The sequence below is a fragment of the Podarcis pityusensis genome (assembly GCF_964106645.2).
Source record: "Podarcis pityusensis genome assembly, chromosome: 10".
NCBI lineage: Eukaryota > Metazoa > Chordata > Lepidosauria > Squamata > Lacertidae > Podarcis > Podarcis pityusensis.
The window spans coordinates 12,733,933-12,751,948 of record NC_138035.1 but is presented as its reverse complement, the minus strand read 5'-3'; the positions used below and the strand labels follow the sequence as shown (position 1 = coordinate 12,751,948).

The 18,016-nt window shown below is 45.1% G+C and overlaps 1 protein-coding gene and 1 long non-coding RNA gene across 6 annotated transcripts in view; one reads left to right on the top strand and one right to left on the bottom strand.

The window, feature by feature from the left end:
• The window catches only part of DNAI7 (dynein axonemal intermediate chain 7), an 89,261-nt gene that overhangs the window by 13,917 nt on the left and 57,328 nt on the right, over window positions 1-18,016 (bottom strand). For 4 of the 5 annotated variants that reach the window (XM_081022819.1, XM_081022811.1, XM_081022813.1 and 1 more), the window contains 8 exons: window positions 15,976-16,077; window positions 15,253-15,390; window positions 14,710-14,856; window positions 12,781-12,884; window positions 9,559-9,829; window positions 7,845-7,956; window positions 5,219-5,382; window positions 3,027-3,177 (listed from right to left, as the gene is read on the bottom strand). In XM_081022819.1, coding sequence (XP_080878945.1) covers window positions 3,027-3,177; window positions 5,219-5,382; window positions 7,845-7,956; window positions 9,559-9,829; window positions 12,781-12,884; window positions 14,710-14,856; window positions 15,253-15,390; window positions 15,976-16,077 — 1,189 coding nt within the window. The remainder of the gene's footprint in view (window positions 1-3,026; window positions 3,178-5,218; window positions 5,383-7,844; window positions 7,957-9,558; window positions 9,830-12,780; window positions 12,885-14,709; window positions 14,857-15,252; window positions 15,391-15,975; window positions 16,078-18,016) is intronic. The other variant, XM_081022814.1, reaches the window with a different exon arrangement.
• LOC308486506 lies at window positions 3,047-17,993 on the top strand. Its single transcript, XR_013991107.1, has 3 exons — window positions 3,047-3,182; window positions 15,916-16,096; window positions 17,307-17,993. It is a non-coding gene; the product is annotated as an uncharacterized lncRNA (long non-coding RNA).

Genomic DNA, 18,016 nt, shown 5'->3' with positions numbered 1-18,016 from the left:
GCACATTCTCTGCCATCCTTCCCTTCCCTCAAGATGTTCAGGACAAATGTTCCCCGATGTTGCATGTCTGACGCCTGCCTGTGGCAGATGCGAAGCTGTTTCCCCTCCGCTCTTTGCTCATTCTGAAACGGTATACAGTGGTACCTTGGGTTAAGAACTTAATTCGTTCTGGAGATGAAGGGAAGTTTTCTTTCTGCAGTTCTCTTACTGCACATAACTGTGGCATTGTGGGAAGTCTTGCTATGAAATCTTGCTATGCTTACTATGAGAACTCTTGCTTCTTTCCTCTTGCATTCTGGGAAGTCTCGCTTCTGCTTCTGCACAAGAGTCTGAGAATGTTCTGAACAGTTCCCATTGAGTTCATGAAACAGTGTATCCTGACCTGTTCTTAATGCATTGCTGACCACATCTACGGAACGTGATTGTTGTATTCCTTCATGTTATGTTCTCTCAATATTAATCTTTAGTTATAATTTAATTAGGAGGATTCATGCCTGTCTAGTTCCAGCTCCGTTCCCAGTCTTTAATCTATCAGTGATTGATGTTATATGTAATTCCCGCCTTGTACCTATGTTAACCAATCAGCAACAGTTTGCTTTGTGTTTGTATCAACCAATCAGCCACAAGCACACCTGTGGCAATGTTTGTAATATTCAATAAAAGAGAGTTCCCGGGGCTTGCCCCGAAGAGACGCCTCTCCTTTGACACCCACCACTCGTCTGTCGTGATTTCAACCCAACATCTGGTGACCCCGACGTGCCAGATCCCTTACGCAGCCAAACCTCATACTTCACCCGACTGGAAAAGTCTCAGCGCGCTACTTCGTGAGTATGGGAGGGGAATTGACTAAATTCCAGAAAGAGCATGCTAAAGAATTGCTTTATTTAGTTAGACAGCGGGAGGTGGGTGTTAATATTTCCTTAAAAGAAATTGAACAATTGCTATGTGAGATTTCTTGCCAATATCCCTCCTATCCAGAGAAAGGTTCATTGGAAGTAGAGACTTGGCAAAAGATCGGAAAGACCCTTTTTGCAGAACCTAGGGCTCCGATTCATTGTCTGCTCACTTGGCAGAAATGTGCAGATGCCGTTGCTAAATTAGGGCCCCAATTCTTGGGACCCAAGGTGTCTCCCTCGGCACCTGCACTTCTAGCCATCGCAGACAATCCCCCACCTTACCCGCAACTTTTGCCTCCTTCTCCTTTGCAGCCCAGCCAATCCCTCCCTGCGTCTCCACCTCCTCAGCCTGCATCCTCCCCCCCCATCCCTCCACCTCAGCCTGATTCCTCCCCCCCCATCCCTTCTCCGTCTGCCACAGCCCCTGTTTGCTCTATAGGAGCTGTGCGCACTGCGCTCTCTTTGGCCAGGCAGAAAGGGCTCCTGTCCTTAGAGGAGGAGTCTGAGTGGCCAGGTGAAATGCCGTCTGCTTTCCCTATCACCTATTCAAACCCTGGAACTGCTCAACAGCAGGTTTTTTATGAATCGCTTCCTTATTCTGTAATGAGAGAATTAAGGAAAGCCATTGCTGATTCTGGTCTAAAATCCTCTTATGTGACAGGAATGCTAGAAGGCATAGCAACTGGTTACATTATGCTACCTCAGAACTGGAAAGACCTGATGCGCATGCTTTTGTCCCCTGCTCAGTATGTGGTGTTTGAGAGTGAATTTAAACATAGCGCTTCAGCCCTGTCTGATCCGCAACATACTGCCAATGAACTTTATGGCGCTGGTCCGTTTGCTGATATTACTGCCCAAGCAACGCTGACACCTGTACATTTTGTTCGCACCGCGACCTGTGTACAACGCGCCTTTCGGAAAGTCCCTGTCTCTGGGCAACCGCTGAGCTCCTTTGTAAATATTAAGCAACAGCATTCGGAGCCATACCATCAGTTTATAGATAGATTGAAAGAATCAGTCACTAGGCAGATTGATAACACCACAGCTCAAAATGAATTGATGAAAAAATTGGCCTTTGAAAACGCAAACACCGATTGCAAGAAGGCATTGCAGTCAATCATACATCGCCCTAAATATGACCTGGCAGATATGATTCAAGCTTGTGTGGATGTCGGTAGCCAGAGCCATGTGATGTCTTTGCTTGCCGGCGCAATCCAAGCAACCACCAGGTCTACGGGTAACTGCTTTAATTGCAAGCGCCCAGGCCATTTTGCCAAGCAATGCAGAGCCCCTGGCGGGGGGGCACACAAGGATGGTGCTGCCTCTAAGGCTAAACCCTCTAAAAAGTGCCCGAAATGTGGCAAAGGCTATCATTCGGCTAATCAATGCAGGAGTCCGGGAAACTCCATTGCGGCCCCACTCTCGGGCCAGGGCAATTAGAGAGTTTTCCACCTTTAATTTCTGCTGCTGCAAACTTTTCAAAAAAGACACCCTCTGAATTTGCCATTGATTTGATCAATCAAGAGACGCCTCTCCTTTGACACCCACCACTCGTCTGTCGTGATTTCAACCCAACACTTTTCTTAACCTGAAACTGTTCTTAACCCGAAGCACCACTTTAGCTAATGGGGCCTCCCACTGCCGCTGCTGCATGATTTCTATTCTCATCCTGAAGCAAAGTTCTTAACCCGAGGTACTACTTCCGGGTTAGCGGAGTCTGTAACCTGAAGCGTCTGTAACCCGAGGTACCACTGTATTTGTTTCTATCCTTTTAGCAAGGCATTCAAACGCACTGCAAAGTGTAGACAGAGGTTCTAGCTGTCTATCATCTTCACTTTACCAGGAATGCCTCTGGTGGGGAGGTGGGCAGGAGGTGCTTAACCCTTTTCTTGGAGGTGTGCAACTCATGCTGATTTCTACACACACACACGCCTATTTGTAACCTGCAAGGCAGCAGCTGGAGGTAAAAAATAATTGTATGGAGAAAGAGTGGCAGAGGAGAACTGATGGAGCGAGAAAGGATTAAGCAATCCCAATCCGCCAGTTCTCCCCCTGCAAACGCTCTACCCCTCCATTGGCGTCACCAGGTAGAGCAAGTGGTTGCATCATTCGCTTATGGACGTATCAGACCTTTGGCATCCCATCTTGCAATCAGAGGCTCTTCAAAATAGATCACGCTGTCAAGCAGTCGGACCGTGAGCCCTACAGTCACGGAAGAAGGATCCTCGTTTTCATCACATGTTGCCTCGTAGGGATAGATCTCCAAGCCTGTGTCCAGCACCTTTGGCAAGTAGCAGAGAAGACGCAACAGTCGTGTTTGTTAAGAATCACTCAGTCGTCTACAGTTGTCTTTGATTTTGCAGCGTGAAACATCATTGCGGTCTGAAAAATGGACCTGTTTCACCCAGCGAGTCGGGCTCACTTCTGATTCGCATTCCCAAGCAACCAAATATATTTCTCGGCTTGGAAGTATGAATTTCAGTAGCCTGAAGAGTCACGAACAGTTCCTGAAGTACAACATAACAATCTATTGATTCGATACTTAATAATGATTTTGGGAAATGTGCTATAACTGGACTGTTGCCAAAAAGACATAAAATCTGCCCCTTGAGAATTAAATCTCCAGTAAAGATTGTGAGTTAACTTTGAAATCCATTTGAGTTTAAGTAGGGTCCAATGCTTGATGTGAGGATCTATAGCTCAAAACATTTTTTTTCTCCAGATCAAAACTTGATGTGTAACTTCAACAGTTGGCTGCTGTCTACACAAAAATTGTAACAGCGCAATCTCAAAACCTTAATCCCCAAACTGCACCTTTATAATTTTCTGATTCTCTGCCATTTGACGCCCAGCCCTCAGCCGTCTGTTGATGTGAGCCACTAAGAATTCTCAGTCTTTGGGCTGCATCTTATATTACAATTTGTACGTTAGTGCACATGCCAAAGTACAATATGTGATCATTCAGATTTCTTCTTTTTGAAGTTACACATCAAGCATCAAGATCAAAACTTAAGCTGGAGAAGAACCTGAATCTCCCTCCTCTGCCAAATTTCATTTATGAATCGCTTCCCGTGAAGCCGCTTCATGATAACAGAACTGTGAAATCCACAATAAAAGGTATATATATAAACAAATCCTTCATATATAAACACGTTTTTAAAAAGAAAAATCTCATTTAAAACAATGAATTTCAAATCCAATGCAGATACCAAATGAGATTTTAAAAATCTCCACTTAAAAGGCTGCTCAAAAAGGAAGGTTTCCCACAGGCCTTGAAATGGCAACAACAAAGATGGAGCCTGTCTGATACATAGTGGGAGGGAGTTTCAAAGGCTAAGGGGTCACCAAGTTAAAGGCCAAGTTCCTACATTAGGCACAACAGACCTTCTGATAAGGTGGCATCTGGAAGATTTCTGCTCCTGCAGAGCACAGGAGACCATCTTTTCGGTATCCTGGTCCCAAGCTGTATAGGAAGTTGAACACCAGTACCTTGAACTCATTACTCCACCTGCCCACCTGGCTTGCTGCTCAGAGAGCAGTGTACTGGCTAGCAGGAGCATGGCAGATGCCAGAGAAGAGGACTGAGGAAGAATATTAAGGGGAAATCCCTTTTTCTAGATTCCAAGTGTGCCAATAAAACATGAGAAGGATGTCTAGAGCAGCATTTCCCAACCTTGGGCCTCCAGCTGTTTTTGGACTACAACTCCCATAATCCTCAGCTAGCAAGACCAGTGGTCAGGGATGATGGGAATTGTAGTTCGAAAACAGCTGGAGGCCCAAGGTTGGGAAACACTGGTCTAGAGACCTGCGGAGCAATGTTTGATCCATTAGCAAAATTGGAAGTTACTGGTCCTCATGGAGGGACGCGGGTGGTGCTGTGGGTTAAACCACAGAGCCGATCAGAAGGTCGGCGGTTCAAATCCCTGCGACGGGGTGAGTTCCCGTTGCTCGGTCCCTGCTCCTGCCAACCTAGCAGTTCAAAAGCACGTCAAAGTGCAAGTAGATAAATAGGTACCGCTCTGGCGGGAAGGTAAACGGCATTTCCGTGCGCTGCTCTGGTTCACCAGAAGCGGCTTAGTCACGCTGGCCACATGAACCGGAAGCTGTATGCCGGCTCCCTCGGCCAGTAAAGCAAGATGAGCACCGCAACCCCAGAGTCGGCCACGACTAGACCTAGTGGTCAGGGGTCCCTTTACCTTTACCTAGTCCTCATGGATCTTCTCCCTTGCCTTCCACCCCCAACAACCCGGTGTCCAGGTGAGAAGGGCTCTTTTTGCAAGCAAAGCACAATTCTACTCATTTCCTCTTAAGATGAAACTCACTTCCACCATGGTCCAGCCTTTGACGAGTTTGGCTTGAGGCGGGAGCTTCAGGGCATCGAAATGGTAAACGCCGCCCACTGGCATGAACTGGTTCAAATCCACAACGTGCTCTTCCAAAGGTTCGGATTCGCTGATGCCGATGATCCGCAGGGATGAGATGTGAACTGGGGGAGGAAAACCCCACCCACTTTTAGTGTATGCAAGTTTATGCATGCAGAGAAAAAGGACAAGGGAGGGTTGATTTGGGTGTGCTTGCCCCTGCAGCTGGTCAAGCGTGAGTCAGCAAACTTGTGGGAGCGGGTCAGCACAAAATAAAGTACACTGTAAATACCCTTCTATTTGTGGCAAGGTAGCCTTTGGCTATAATCTGTGTTGGATAGCTACAGGGAGGACATGTTAATGGAAAGACCTTTTATTACTGACCTTACTCAAACTGTCTGGGGCATGGGTAGGCAAACTAAGGCCCGGGGGCCGGATATGGCCCAATTGCCTTCTAAATCCGGCCCACGGACGGTCTGGGAATCAGCGTGTTTTTACATGAGTAGAATGTGTCCGTTTATTTAAAATGCATCTCTGGGTTATTTGTGGGGCATAGGAATTCGTTCATTCCTCCCCAATATATATATATATATATATATATATATATATATATATATATAGTCTAGCCCCCCACAAGGTCTGAGGGACAGTGGACCGGCCCCCTGCTGAAAAAGTTTGCTGACCACTAATTTATTTATTTTTTGAGTCCCAAATTGATTCAGGCTTTATATACAAATAGAATCCTAGAATTGTAGAATCAGAAGGGATCCCAAAGGGTCATCGAGTCAAGCCCCCTGCAATGCAGAAATCACAGAGCGGAGAACAAACATTGGCCATGTTTGGCACGATACATTGACAAAAACACTGACTGCAAAGTATCAGTAAATATATTCCAGATACAGTCGTACCTCGGAAGTCGAACGGAATCTGTTCCGGAAGTCCGTTCGACTTCCGAAACGTTCGACTTCCAAAGTGTGGCTTCTGATTGGCTGCTGGAAGCTCCTGTAGCCAATCAGAAGCCACGGAAGCCCCGTCGGACGTTGGGCTTCCAAAAGAATGTTTGAAAACCGGAACACCCACTTCTGGTTTTCGATCGTTTGAGAACCGAGGTACAATTGTATCAGAAATTATCAGCTGCAATGACTGAGTTAAAAAGGCAAACATTATTATTATTATTATTATTATTATTATTATTATTATTATTACCCTGTCCATCTGGTAGGGTTTCTCCAGCCACTTTGGGCAGCATATATAAAAACATAGTAAAACATCAAGCATGAAAAACTTCCCGATACACGGATGCCTTTAGATGTCTTCTAAAAGTTGTGTAGTTCATTATCTGCTTGACATGTGAAGTGGGGGGGGGGTGTTCCACAGGGACACCATCTCCTGGGGTCAAAGTATATTTAATTGATACGTTAAATATCATCTGGTACGCAGGCTGAGACCCTATCTGCCTGCAGACTGTCTTGCCAGAGTGGTGAATGCTCTAGTTATCTCCCGCTTGGACTACTGCAATGCGCTCTACGTGGGGCTACCTTTGAAGGTGACCCAGAAACTACAACTAATCCAGAATGTGACAGCTAGACTGGTGACTGGGAGCGGCCGCCGAGACCACATAACACTGGTCCTGAAAGAGCTACGTTGGCTCCCAGTACGTTTCCAAGCACAATTCAAAGTGTTGGTGCTGAACAGCCTCGGCTCAGTATACCTGAAGGAGCGTCTCCACCCCCATCATTCAGCCTGAACACTGGGGTCCAGCTCTGAGGGCCTTCTGGCGGTTCCCTCACTACGAGAAGCCAAGTTACAGGGAACCAGTAGTGGCGCCCACCCTGTGGAACGCCCTCCCTTCAGATGTGAAGGAAATAAGCAGCTATCTTATCTTTAAAAGACATCTGAAGGCAGCCCTGTTTAGGGAAGTTTTTAATTTTTTGCAAGCAAAGCTTTAACAGACTTTAAATATTTAACAGACTTTAAGTTTTTAATATTTAACAGATTTTAATACTTTGTTGGAAGCTGCCCAGAGTGGCTGGGGAAGACAAACCACCACTCTGTTTACTTGTTATAACAGGGAACCAGGCAGAGGGCCTTCTCGGTTGTGGCACCCGCCCTGTGGAACGCCCTCCCACCAGATGTCAAAGAGAAGAGCAACTACCAGACTTTTAGAAGACATCTGAAGGCAGCCCTCTTTAGGGAAGCTTTTAATGTTTAACAGACTACTGTATTTTAATACTTTGTTAGAAGCCGCCCAGAGTGGCTGGGAAAACCCAGCCAGAGGGGCAGGGTATAAATAATAAATTATTATTATTATATTATCATGTCTACAGATGCCAGGGACGATGGGGAGCTGGAGTCCAGCAACACATGGGCCAGTCCTGGGACAGCTCAGTTGGTAGAGCATGAGACTTTTAATCTCAGGGTTGTGGGTTTGAGCCCCACATGGGGCAAAAGATTCCTGCTTCGCAGGGGGTTGGACTAGATGACCCTCTGATTCTATAGTTTTGCGATTCCTTGACTACATCCTCATCCCTGCTTTAAACCGACGCCATTATTCAACAGTCAGCGCACAGAAAGCTTGACTGAGTACCTCTGGAAACAGATTTCAAGATGCTGGAGCTCTTGTCAAAAACTTTGTCCACACTCCCCTCCTCTTCGCTGGTGCTCTTCGTTTCGGAGATGGAGGAATTATGCAAGGCACTCTGAAAACAATAAACAAACACCTTGCTGCAGATGCTGGCCTGCTAGATCCTTGTTAGGGGAACTGTGGATGGGAAACTTCTCAGGGCACAATGAGGACTAGGGTCTTGACTTCATCTCTGCAGTCGTTTTCAAATAAACTTTACTAGTGCAGATTATCAATACACAATCTACATGTCCAAAATATTAAGAACATCCATATTTAAAGAACTATTTTTAAAAATCTTTTATATAAAAAATAAACCATTTTACCACTACAGGGCAAAAAAATAAATATTATAGATAGATGTCAATGAAACGAAAAGGCTGCAGGTACTTCAGCTGGTATCTGACGTGTTCTTCATTTTGCTTAAAGCTTTTGAATTTTCCTTGAATACCTTGATTTCATGTCCACGTAGGTGCACATGATCAGTTCCCTGCCCTGAAATTCCCAACTCTCCTTTGATGCAAGATACCAGGTTCCACTCACAAATACTTCTGCTAAACCTCTCTCCCTCCTTAAAGAGAGCCTCTAGTTTAACAATATTTAACTTCCTCATTAAATTGAATTTATTCATCTGATTTCTCTCTCTCTCACACACACACACCTTGGCATAAGCCAGGTATTCCATCTAGACTCATGAAATATAGAGCCTGATCTCGTTGGTTTACTCTTGTGTGCTCTTTTACATAGTTACAACAGAAGATCTAAGGGTACAGAATATCTCTTGGAGAACTGTGGAAACCAGTTGGCAAAATGTTCCCCCTTTATTACACATCCCCAAAAGTGTGGGGGGGTGCAAAATCTCCTAGTGCCAGTACCTACTCCACTGTGTAATATTACCACGCAGGGTTATCCAATGAAATTTAATGGCAGGAAGTTCAGGGCATACAAAATAAAGGATTTCTTTACGCAATGCAAAAGCAAAGACGTGATGCCGCAAAGACGTGATGATAACTGTTAGCTTAAATGGCTTTAAAAGTGGGGGGCAAGGCTAATTCACATAGGACAGGTCTATCCATGGCTATTAGCCATAGCAAAATTGTTATGTACTGAGCTGAATCCTAGAACAATAGGATCCAGAATGCAGCAGTCTGATTGGTCCGCAGGAGCCACCCAATCCAGCTCCAGGTAGAAGTGAATCAGCAACCTGATTGGCCTGCTAGAGCAGCCAATCAGGCTTCTGGATGAAGTGAATCAGTAACCTGATTGGCCTGCAGGAGCAGCTTTGTGGGAGAGCTTCCCACAAATGGGGAGCCACTGCAGAAAAGGCCCTGTTCTCATGTTGCCACCCTCCGGACCTCTCACAGAGGAGGCACACAAAGGAGGGCCTCAGAAGATGATCTCAGGATATGGGTAGGTTCATGTGGAGAGAGGCGAAACTTGAGGTAAAATCTGCCACAGAGGCTTGGGACAACCTCAGGGATAGATTTTTGGGATGCACAGAAGCAGAGAGGAAGGGGAAGTCCCTGCTGTGTGAGTGAAATGCCACGATGGAAATAACCGTACATTCCTACTACAGAGGCAATTTGCTTTGTAAATCTTGTCTCTTATCAATCTACTACACTATGCCTTATCAATCTACTACACTATGATGCCTTCTTCCCCCTCAGCCAGCCCTTACCTTTAGATGTTCTGTCTTGCTTTCCTGACTAACTTCTACAAGCTTACGGCCCTTTTTCCCTTTCTTGACCACGCTACTCACGGATTTCACCGTTTTGATCGGTGGCATCTCCAGCTTTGGGGGCTCGCTAGGGAAAGTCCGGAAAGGGGACAAATGGTCGTAATGGGTGTGCAAGATGCGCACCGCCACATCGCAAATGGCCAGCGCCTTCGGGAGCTCAAACCCGTTCCACGGCTCCCTCTGGTCGTCGTAAAAGATCTGGCTGCGAAACCTGGTTGCGAAGAATGCAGACACAATTATGCACCACAAGAACGCTCTTACACACTCTGACCCATCTCAATATCTTTCCCCCATCTGTTTTGTAAATCTCCTATGAATACAAACATCGCATAGTTACAATTTGTTATTTTATATATGATACATTTATTTATATGCCAATTTATTTTCCGTTTTTTATACTTTTCATGAATATGTAAAGAAAAACTGAATTGTGTTTATTTAAACAAGACAAACATAACAGAAAAGAGAGCGTGGAATCTGAACACCATGGATCTCATTAGAGGGAGGGGGAAAAGAAGAATAAAAACTTTCACATCTAAACAGTAACATGCTCTCTTTCTTTCGTTCATATATAATAATAATAATAATAATAATAATAATAATAATAATTTATTATTTATACCCCGCCCATGTGGCTGGGTTTCCCCAACAAAATATTAAAATACAGTAATTCATCAAATATTAAAAGCTTCCCTAAACAGGGCTGCCTTCAGACGTCTTCTAAAAGTCAGGTAGTTGTTAATTTCCTTGACATCTGATGGGAGGGCGTTCCACAGGACGGGCGCCACTACCAAGAAGGCCCTCTGCCTGCTTCCCTGTAACTTGGCTTCTCGCAGTGAGGGAACTGCCAGAAGGCCCTCAGAGCCTGGACCTCAGTGTCCGGGGGGTGGAGACGCTCCTTCAGGGATACTGGGCCAAGGCCGTTTAGGGGTTTAAAGGTCAGCACCAACACTTTGAATTGTGCCTGGAAACGTACTGGGAGCCAATGTAGGTCTTTCAAGACTGGTGTTATGTGGTCTCGGTGGCCACTCCCAGTTCCCAGTCTAGCTGCCACATTCTGGATTAATTTAGTTTCCAGGTCACCTTCAAAGGTAGCCCCACGTGTTGGGTTGAAATCACGACAGACGAGTGGCAGGTGTCATATGAGAGGCGTCTGCCAGGGCAAGCCCCGGGAACTCTCTTTTATTGAATATTACAAACATTGCCACAGGTGTGCTTGTGGCTGATTGGTTGATACAAACACAAAGCATCTTGTTGCTGATTGGTTAACATAGGTACAAGGCGGGAATTACATATAACTATTTATCACTGATAGATCAAAGGCTGAGAAATGGAGCTAGAACTAGACAGGCATGAATCCTCCTAATTAAATTATAACTAGAGATTAATATAACATGACTAAAACAATTACTAATGATTGATCATAACATGAAAGAATATAATAATCAAGTTCAGAACAGACCATATTGTTTTGTTCATGAACTTGGAATGAACTAAAGAATGAGAGAATGTCTTGGTGTGTTAGGCTTGGTGTGTTTGGAACAGTATGTGCAGAAGCAGAAGCGAGACTTCCCAGAATGAAAGAAAAGAAGCAATAGTTCTAATAGCAAGACTTCCCACAATGGCACAGTTATGTGCAGTAAGAGAACTGCAGAAAGAGAACTTCCCTTTACCCACATAGAGCGCATTGCAGTAGTCCAAGCGGGAGATAACTAGAGCATGCACCACTCTGGCGCGACAGTCCGTGGGCAGGGAGGGTCTCAGCCTGTGTACCAGATGGAGCTTGTAGACAGCTGCCCTGGGCACAGAAATATGCTGAAATATGGCATTCAAATGAACACCCCAATGACTGGCACCCACCAGATTTATGGGGAAATTTGATGTATTAGTCTTCTGTACTGGGGGAGGCGGGGGGAACCAATTGTTTTGATAGTGTTATGTTCATGCGTATATCCTGTTTCTTGAAAATTAATAAAATTTTAAACAGAAAAAAAGAAACCTCTGCCGTTCCAATTCTCAGTGTAGCACTAATTCTCAGTGTAGCCCTTTGTGGCTTAGGGCCCTCGTATTTACGGGACCTCCTCTCCTGGTATGCCACGCAGAGGACTTTAAGGTCCATAAATAACCATAGTTTAGAGGTCTCAGGCCCTAAGGAAGCCAGATTATCCTCCACCAGGGCCTTCTCAGTGATGGCTCCAACCTGGTGGAATGCTCTGTCCCATGAGACCAGGGCCCTGCAGGATTTAACTTCCTTCCGTAGGGCCTGTAAGACAGAGCTATTCCGCCTGGCTTTCAATTTGAATTTAGCCTGATCTTTTATTCCCCTTCCTTCCCTCCCCCTCCCCTTTTTATGAAGATACCCACTCTGGGATCCCACAGCTAATTCTCCCCTGGTCTCCTCGCTGGCCCAAATAGGACTAATTTAGCCAGCTAGCCATGGTGATCATCTAATGTTTATTGGATGGATTTTCCCCTAAATTGATTTTTGAATCCTGAATTTATTGTTATTCACGTTTTATACTGTATTTTATGCTGTTTTTTGTTGCATCAATTAAGTGTTTAAAATTTGTTGTTAGCTGCCCTGAGCCCGGTTATCTGAATCAGGAAGGGTGGGGTATAAATAAATATTTATGATGATGATGATGATGATGATTAAAGGAAGGGATGAATGAATGAATGATTAGTTAACAAGGGATGGATGAACGAATAGATAAATGCAAAAAGGTTGATGTCGTTTAAAAAAATGTTTTTAAAAGGTTAACAGCACACCTGAGGCATGAGAGATCGGCAAGAATGACAAAACAGCTGATCTAGAATTCCAACAGGCAGGCATGCACCCCTGTCATTGCAGATAAGGGACTCACCTAAGGAGAGTTCAGCAACAGGATTTTGTGCTTAGGAATCTTGCAGAATCTTTTCCTTGGAAAGCTTTCAAAGAAAGGCTGGGCCATTGAGAGATGCTTGAAACATAGAGCATCCGGCCTTAACGAAAGAAGTGCTAATTCATGGTGCTAATTCCTAGGTAACCATCATCTAGCGACTCCACTTGATCAATATGTCAAATGTTACCTGACCAGGACATGGGACCAGACTGTGTTATCATGGCTCCCAGGTGAAAAGGAAAGCTCTTCAACAAGCCCCCTCTCCTCTTCAAACGCTTACTTTGGAACTTTCTTGAGATTTGCCCAAATGCACAGTGTAACATTCTGCTCCTTAATGACAACTTCCATGTTCCCGCTTTCAGATTCTGCATAGCTGCTGGCTTCCTGCACGGAACATTGAAAAGGAGAGAATTAGGACTTGCTGCACAAATCTAGGTCAGGATATTATTAGGCAAGATGTCAAACTGTTGTTATATGCAACAACAGTAGCAAGAGTATTGCTAGCCCAGAAATGGAAGCAAGAAGAAATTCCGACGAAAGAAGAATGGCAGACGAAATTAATGGACCATGCAGAACTGGATAAAATGACAGGAAGGATTTGAAACCTGCGGGACCAGAGATTTACAGAAGATTGGAAGAAGTATATGAACTATCTGAAGAGCAATTGTAATCAACAAATTACGTTAGTAGAACTACAAGAAGTTTTGTAAGGAGAAATATATGAAACGTTACAAAGTAGAAAAAGAATAGAGATATTAGTTACGAGATTTAAGTGTAATAGAGAAAGTAAGAAATGTATATTAAGTGATTAGACTGGAAAATTTTCAGATGTGATTGATGGAAGTAAAAAAAAATTGTATAAGATGTAAAAGTATGTTTAATTACTGTTGAAAATGATATATAGATAGATAGATAGATAGATAGATAGATAGATAGATAGATAGATAGATACACACCGTATTTTTTGCTCTATAAGACTCACTTTTTCCCTCCTAAAAAGTAAGGGGAAATGTGTGGGCGTCTTATGGAGCGAATGCAGGCTGCGCAGCTATCCCAGAAGCCAGAACAGCAAGAGGAATTGCTGCTTTCACTGCACAGCGATCCCTCTTGCTGTTCTGGCTTCTGAGATTCAGAATATTTTTTTTGCTGTTTTCCTCCTCCAAAAACTAGGTGCGTCTTATGGCCTCGTGCGTCTTATAGAGCGAAAAATACGGTATGTGTGTATATATATATATATATATATATATATATGTATGACTTGCTGCACAAATCAGTGATGCACACAGACCCTTCTCGAGAGCAAGTCGTATCGGAATGACCAATGGAAGCTGCCTCCAAGGAAAGAGAATCAGGAGTGAAAATATCTCAGTGCATTTTTACAGGAAGAAAAGCCATAAACTCTCCCACAATTCTAACTGGCATATTCTCAGGATCCTTGCAAACAATCCCACCCATTTTTCTTCCTGTCATTGTGGTGCAATGGGTCAGTGCGTGCGGCTGTTAGCCAGAAAGTTGGTGGTTCGAGCCCTCCCAGGAACGGCTGTGGGCGCACAATTCCTACATTGCAGAAACTCTACAGTCCTATGATTCTATAACACCAATTACTTTGGGGTACTTTCAACACATTAGGTGGAGCAAAACCAAGTTTGCAAACCAAGGTATAACTGGCAAGTAGCTGCAGCCAATCCGGTCTTCAATATGTATTGCCGACATGATAATACCGGTTTCTAAACCCTTGTGCCCATACACACATTACATTTTAGGTCCAATTCAAACCAAACAAGCCATAATGTGTGCATCAGCCCTCAAGACTCTAGCGCAGCAGTTCTCAACCTGTGGGTCCCCAGATGTTGTTGGACTGCAACTCCCATCATCCCTGAGCTCTGGCCTTGCTAGCTAGGGTGATGGGAGTTGTAGTTCAACAACATCTGTGGATCCACAGGTTGAGAAAGGCTGCTCTAGCAGAAGGTGGGCTGGAGGCAGCTTACCTGACCTCCCAGGAAGTGAAAACATGCAGCTTCCTAGGAGCAGGGAGGTGTCAGGGATTCGAACCGCCAACCTTCTGATCGGCAAGCCCAAGAGGCTCAGAGGTTTAGACCACAGCGCCGCTGCATTCACAACCCCCCGGCTGTCACACCGGTGGTAAGAAGCAACAGGCAACCTCAAGGCAACGCCTCAAGGATCTGAAATAATACCAGCATCTGTTTACCCTCAGCATTTGTTCTGTGGCTGCGTTGTATTTGTCATGAAGAAGAGACTGCAGTTGCTGGATGGTTTCCGTGTACTGCGCGACATGCTTCGCAGAGAGCTCGTGGAAAGGAGTGTCCATGATGAAGAATTCCAACTTCTCGATTAGCTAGGAGACATTTAAACTTTCTCAGTTATTTGATAATAAATAATAATAATAATAATAATAATAATAAAATAATACTCTGCATGCTAGAGATCAAGGGAGAAGGAGAGGGGGTGGTTTTGCTCTCCTGTAGATTTGGCAAGGAGCAATAAAAACACAGTGTTGTGAGCATCTTACACATTCATTTATTGCAGCAATTCTTCTGAATGCCAGCTGCTAGAAAGCACAGGGGAAGGGAGGACACTCTTGTGTTCGAATCCTGCTTGCTGGTTTCCCACAGGCAACTGTTCAGCCGCTGTGAGAACAGGGTGCTGGACTAGATGGGCTGTGGGCCTGATCCAGGAGCAACTTCTTAAGGTATTATTCGGAAGCCGTTTCTCCCAAATGACAGAGACTTACTTCCAGCACCTGGTTGCCCTTTGCAATAACAAGCTGGATGTCATTATTTGGGTCTTCTTTCCACAAGCTCATGAAAGTATTGATATCCTGGGGGATAGTTGGGTCTGGGCTCCCATCGCAGCCTGTGTAGTGGTTCCACTAGGAGGAAATAAGACACGAAATACTCACTGTGGCGTAAAGAAAAATTCAATTAACAGGGAGTGAAATATACTTAGAGTCGAGGGTGGATTTCATGCTCTTTATTCAGCTCACAGTGGTGAGGAGGAATGGAAGTTCCCCCAGAATGTCTGCTTTATATACATTATTTACACAATGGGCCCCATGTGATTGGCTAATTCTGGGGTTCTCCTAGGCCAATCAGGTTGAGGATTCACTTCCACCTGGAGCTGGATTGGGTGGCTGCTGTGGACCAATCAGACTGATGCATTCTGGATCCTATTGTTCTAGGACCAATCAGACTGCTGCATTTTGGATCCTAGTCTCAGTACATAACAGGGAGTTATCAAGGCAACTGGATAAATGTGTTTTATGCTTTATGGTCTCCCAGATTTGAGGTGACTGCCCATTTCCACTGCTGTTATAAACTTATATTTTTAACAGGAGGCTGCATGACATCTCCAGCATTTAAAATTTCGCTTTTGATTTCATTTTTTCCCCTTAAAGAAACCAGAGCTGAAGTATTCTATGGCTATTAACACTGTGTGATTCGAGACCCACGTATACCTGAGCGAGAGCTCTGTATTTCGACTTCCACTGGGCCGCGGTCAGAAAGTTTTCCTCCAGAACATGAATTTCGGAAAGTTCAATCCCTCTGCGCTCTTGATCCTGCATGGAACATAACCAGGTTGGTTTTATTTTGACCTGCATGATAAGGAACACCTGTCTGAAGAGCTATTTACGCCGCAATCCACTGCCTCAAGGATGGGGAACGGATGGTCCTGTGACTGTTGCTGGACTACAACTCCCATCACTCCTGGCTCTTGGCCTTGGCGGTGCCTGCAGTGCTCCCTCAACCCATTACATTAGGCCTGAAACAAGCGCTAGGCTGCTTTATGTGCTTGGTTGCCCATGACAGCTTCTCCAGTTTCCAAATGTGGTCCCAGGTCCAGAAAGGTTGGCAATCCCTGGTGTGATGCAGAGCTGTTCTAAAGCTGTCATTGGAAGTGTATTGCCAGGGACTGGCTGGAGGTGGGGTGCTGATCACCAAGAGAAAAGGTTGGAGACTGACTTGGAAGGAAGGATCCGTAAACTGGGGGAGCCTGCAACAGCCAGCAGACGAGAGCCAGAGGCAGGAGAAGCTTCAGGATTGGAGAATGAGGAACAGGTGCAGGAGGAGGGAGAGAGAAGTCAGGCTGGTGTGGAGTCAGGTGCTTCCACATCTCCTCCTGCTGCTCCGCTATCTCCCAGGACCAGGAGAGGGCTGAAGAGGGAGGAGCAGAGGCAGGTTACACGCAGGCATAGTCTTCACCTGCTTGTGCGCAGCTCTGGTGGGGAAGATACATAAGCCAAGGTCTGGGGTGGGGTCTCTCTATTGCTGCACCTGCCTCATCGGGGGCACATCTAGGAGTAGCTGAGAGACATAAGAAGGATGGACATGACTGTCCCTAACTTGTACTTCTGGCAATGAGGAGATAGATGATAGATAGATAGATAGATAGATAGATAGATAGATAATTTATTACGGTCGGAGACCAGCTTATAAAACACACTTGGGGGTACAATCCAGAAGGAAAACAAACATTTAAAGCAATGTACAATAAATTTAAAATTTATAAATGCGATAAGTGTATAGACACTTAAAACTTTAAGATAAGCTACCGTAGCGAGATGACCCAGAGTCACCCATGGAACCGCGTTTGGGGATTTTCTTGACAAACTAGTTTGAGTCAGGAGATGGTCTGCACCTACAGATCTGTACACAGAATCTGGCGACCATCCGGGTCGTCTTATGATCTTTGCCTAACAGGAAAAGGTCGAATTTTTGCTTTTCCGGGAGGTCAGCAAGCCTCACCAGCAGGGGATCAATGGTCTCACTATGTGCCTCTTCATAAAAGGGACGTCTAAAGAACAAGTGCTCTGGGCTTCCTATATCCCCCAATGAACAGGCGCAAAGTCTCTGAGCATATGGGACTTTTTAAAAGGCTCCTTCCAGGACTGGTGAGGGCAGAGCTGAGCTTCTGGCGAGTATAAAAGCCCTTCTTTCATTTTTGGATACGAGAAAGAAGAGATATGCTGCTGGTGCGGCTATATATCTCTCAATTTCTCCAGTTTTATAGTTGGGGCACTTTGAGCAGTCCTGTTGTCTCTCGGTGTCTATGATTCTTTGCCTGACTGTAGCTTTTGCCTGGCCTAACCCCAGACTTAGAAGGGCTTGAGGGGCAAAACCCAGTTTCTGAAGGGTGTTCAGGACAATGAAGAGTTAATTCCTTCCTCTGGACATCCCTTGCCTGACAGTGCCATGACATGTACCTACTCCTTAGAGCCACACAACAGGAGAGGGGGAGTCTGCGAGCCTGATACTTGTGCAGCCTTATTCGCATATCATGAAAACCATCATCCTGTTATCCTGGTACCGACCACAGCCACTCGGAAGCAAAGCCTGGGGAAAGCTGCAGCTCACCAGTCTCTCATGAACAATATCCAAGGTTCAATATCTCAGGCAGAGCTAGGAATGTCCCTCCGCTGTCACCACCAGACAGTGCAGACAACAGATGGACAAATGGTCAGACTCAACCGAAGGCGATTTCTTTCTCTGCGTGTGAAC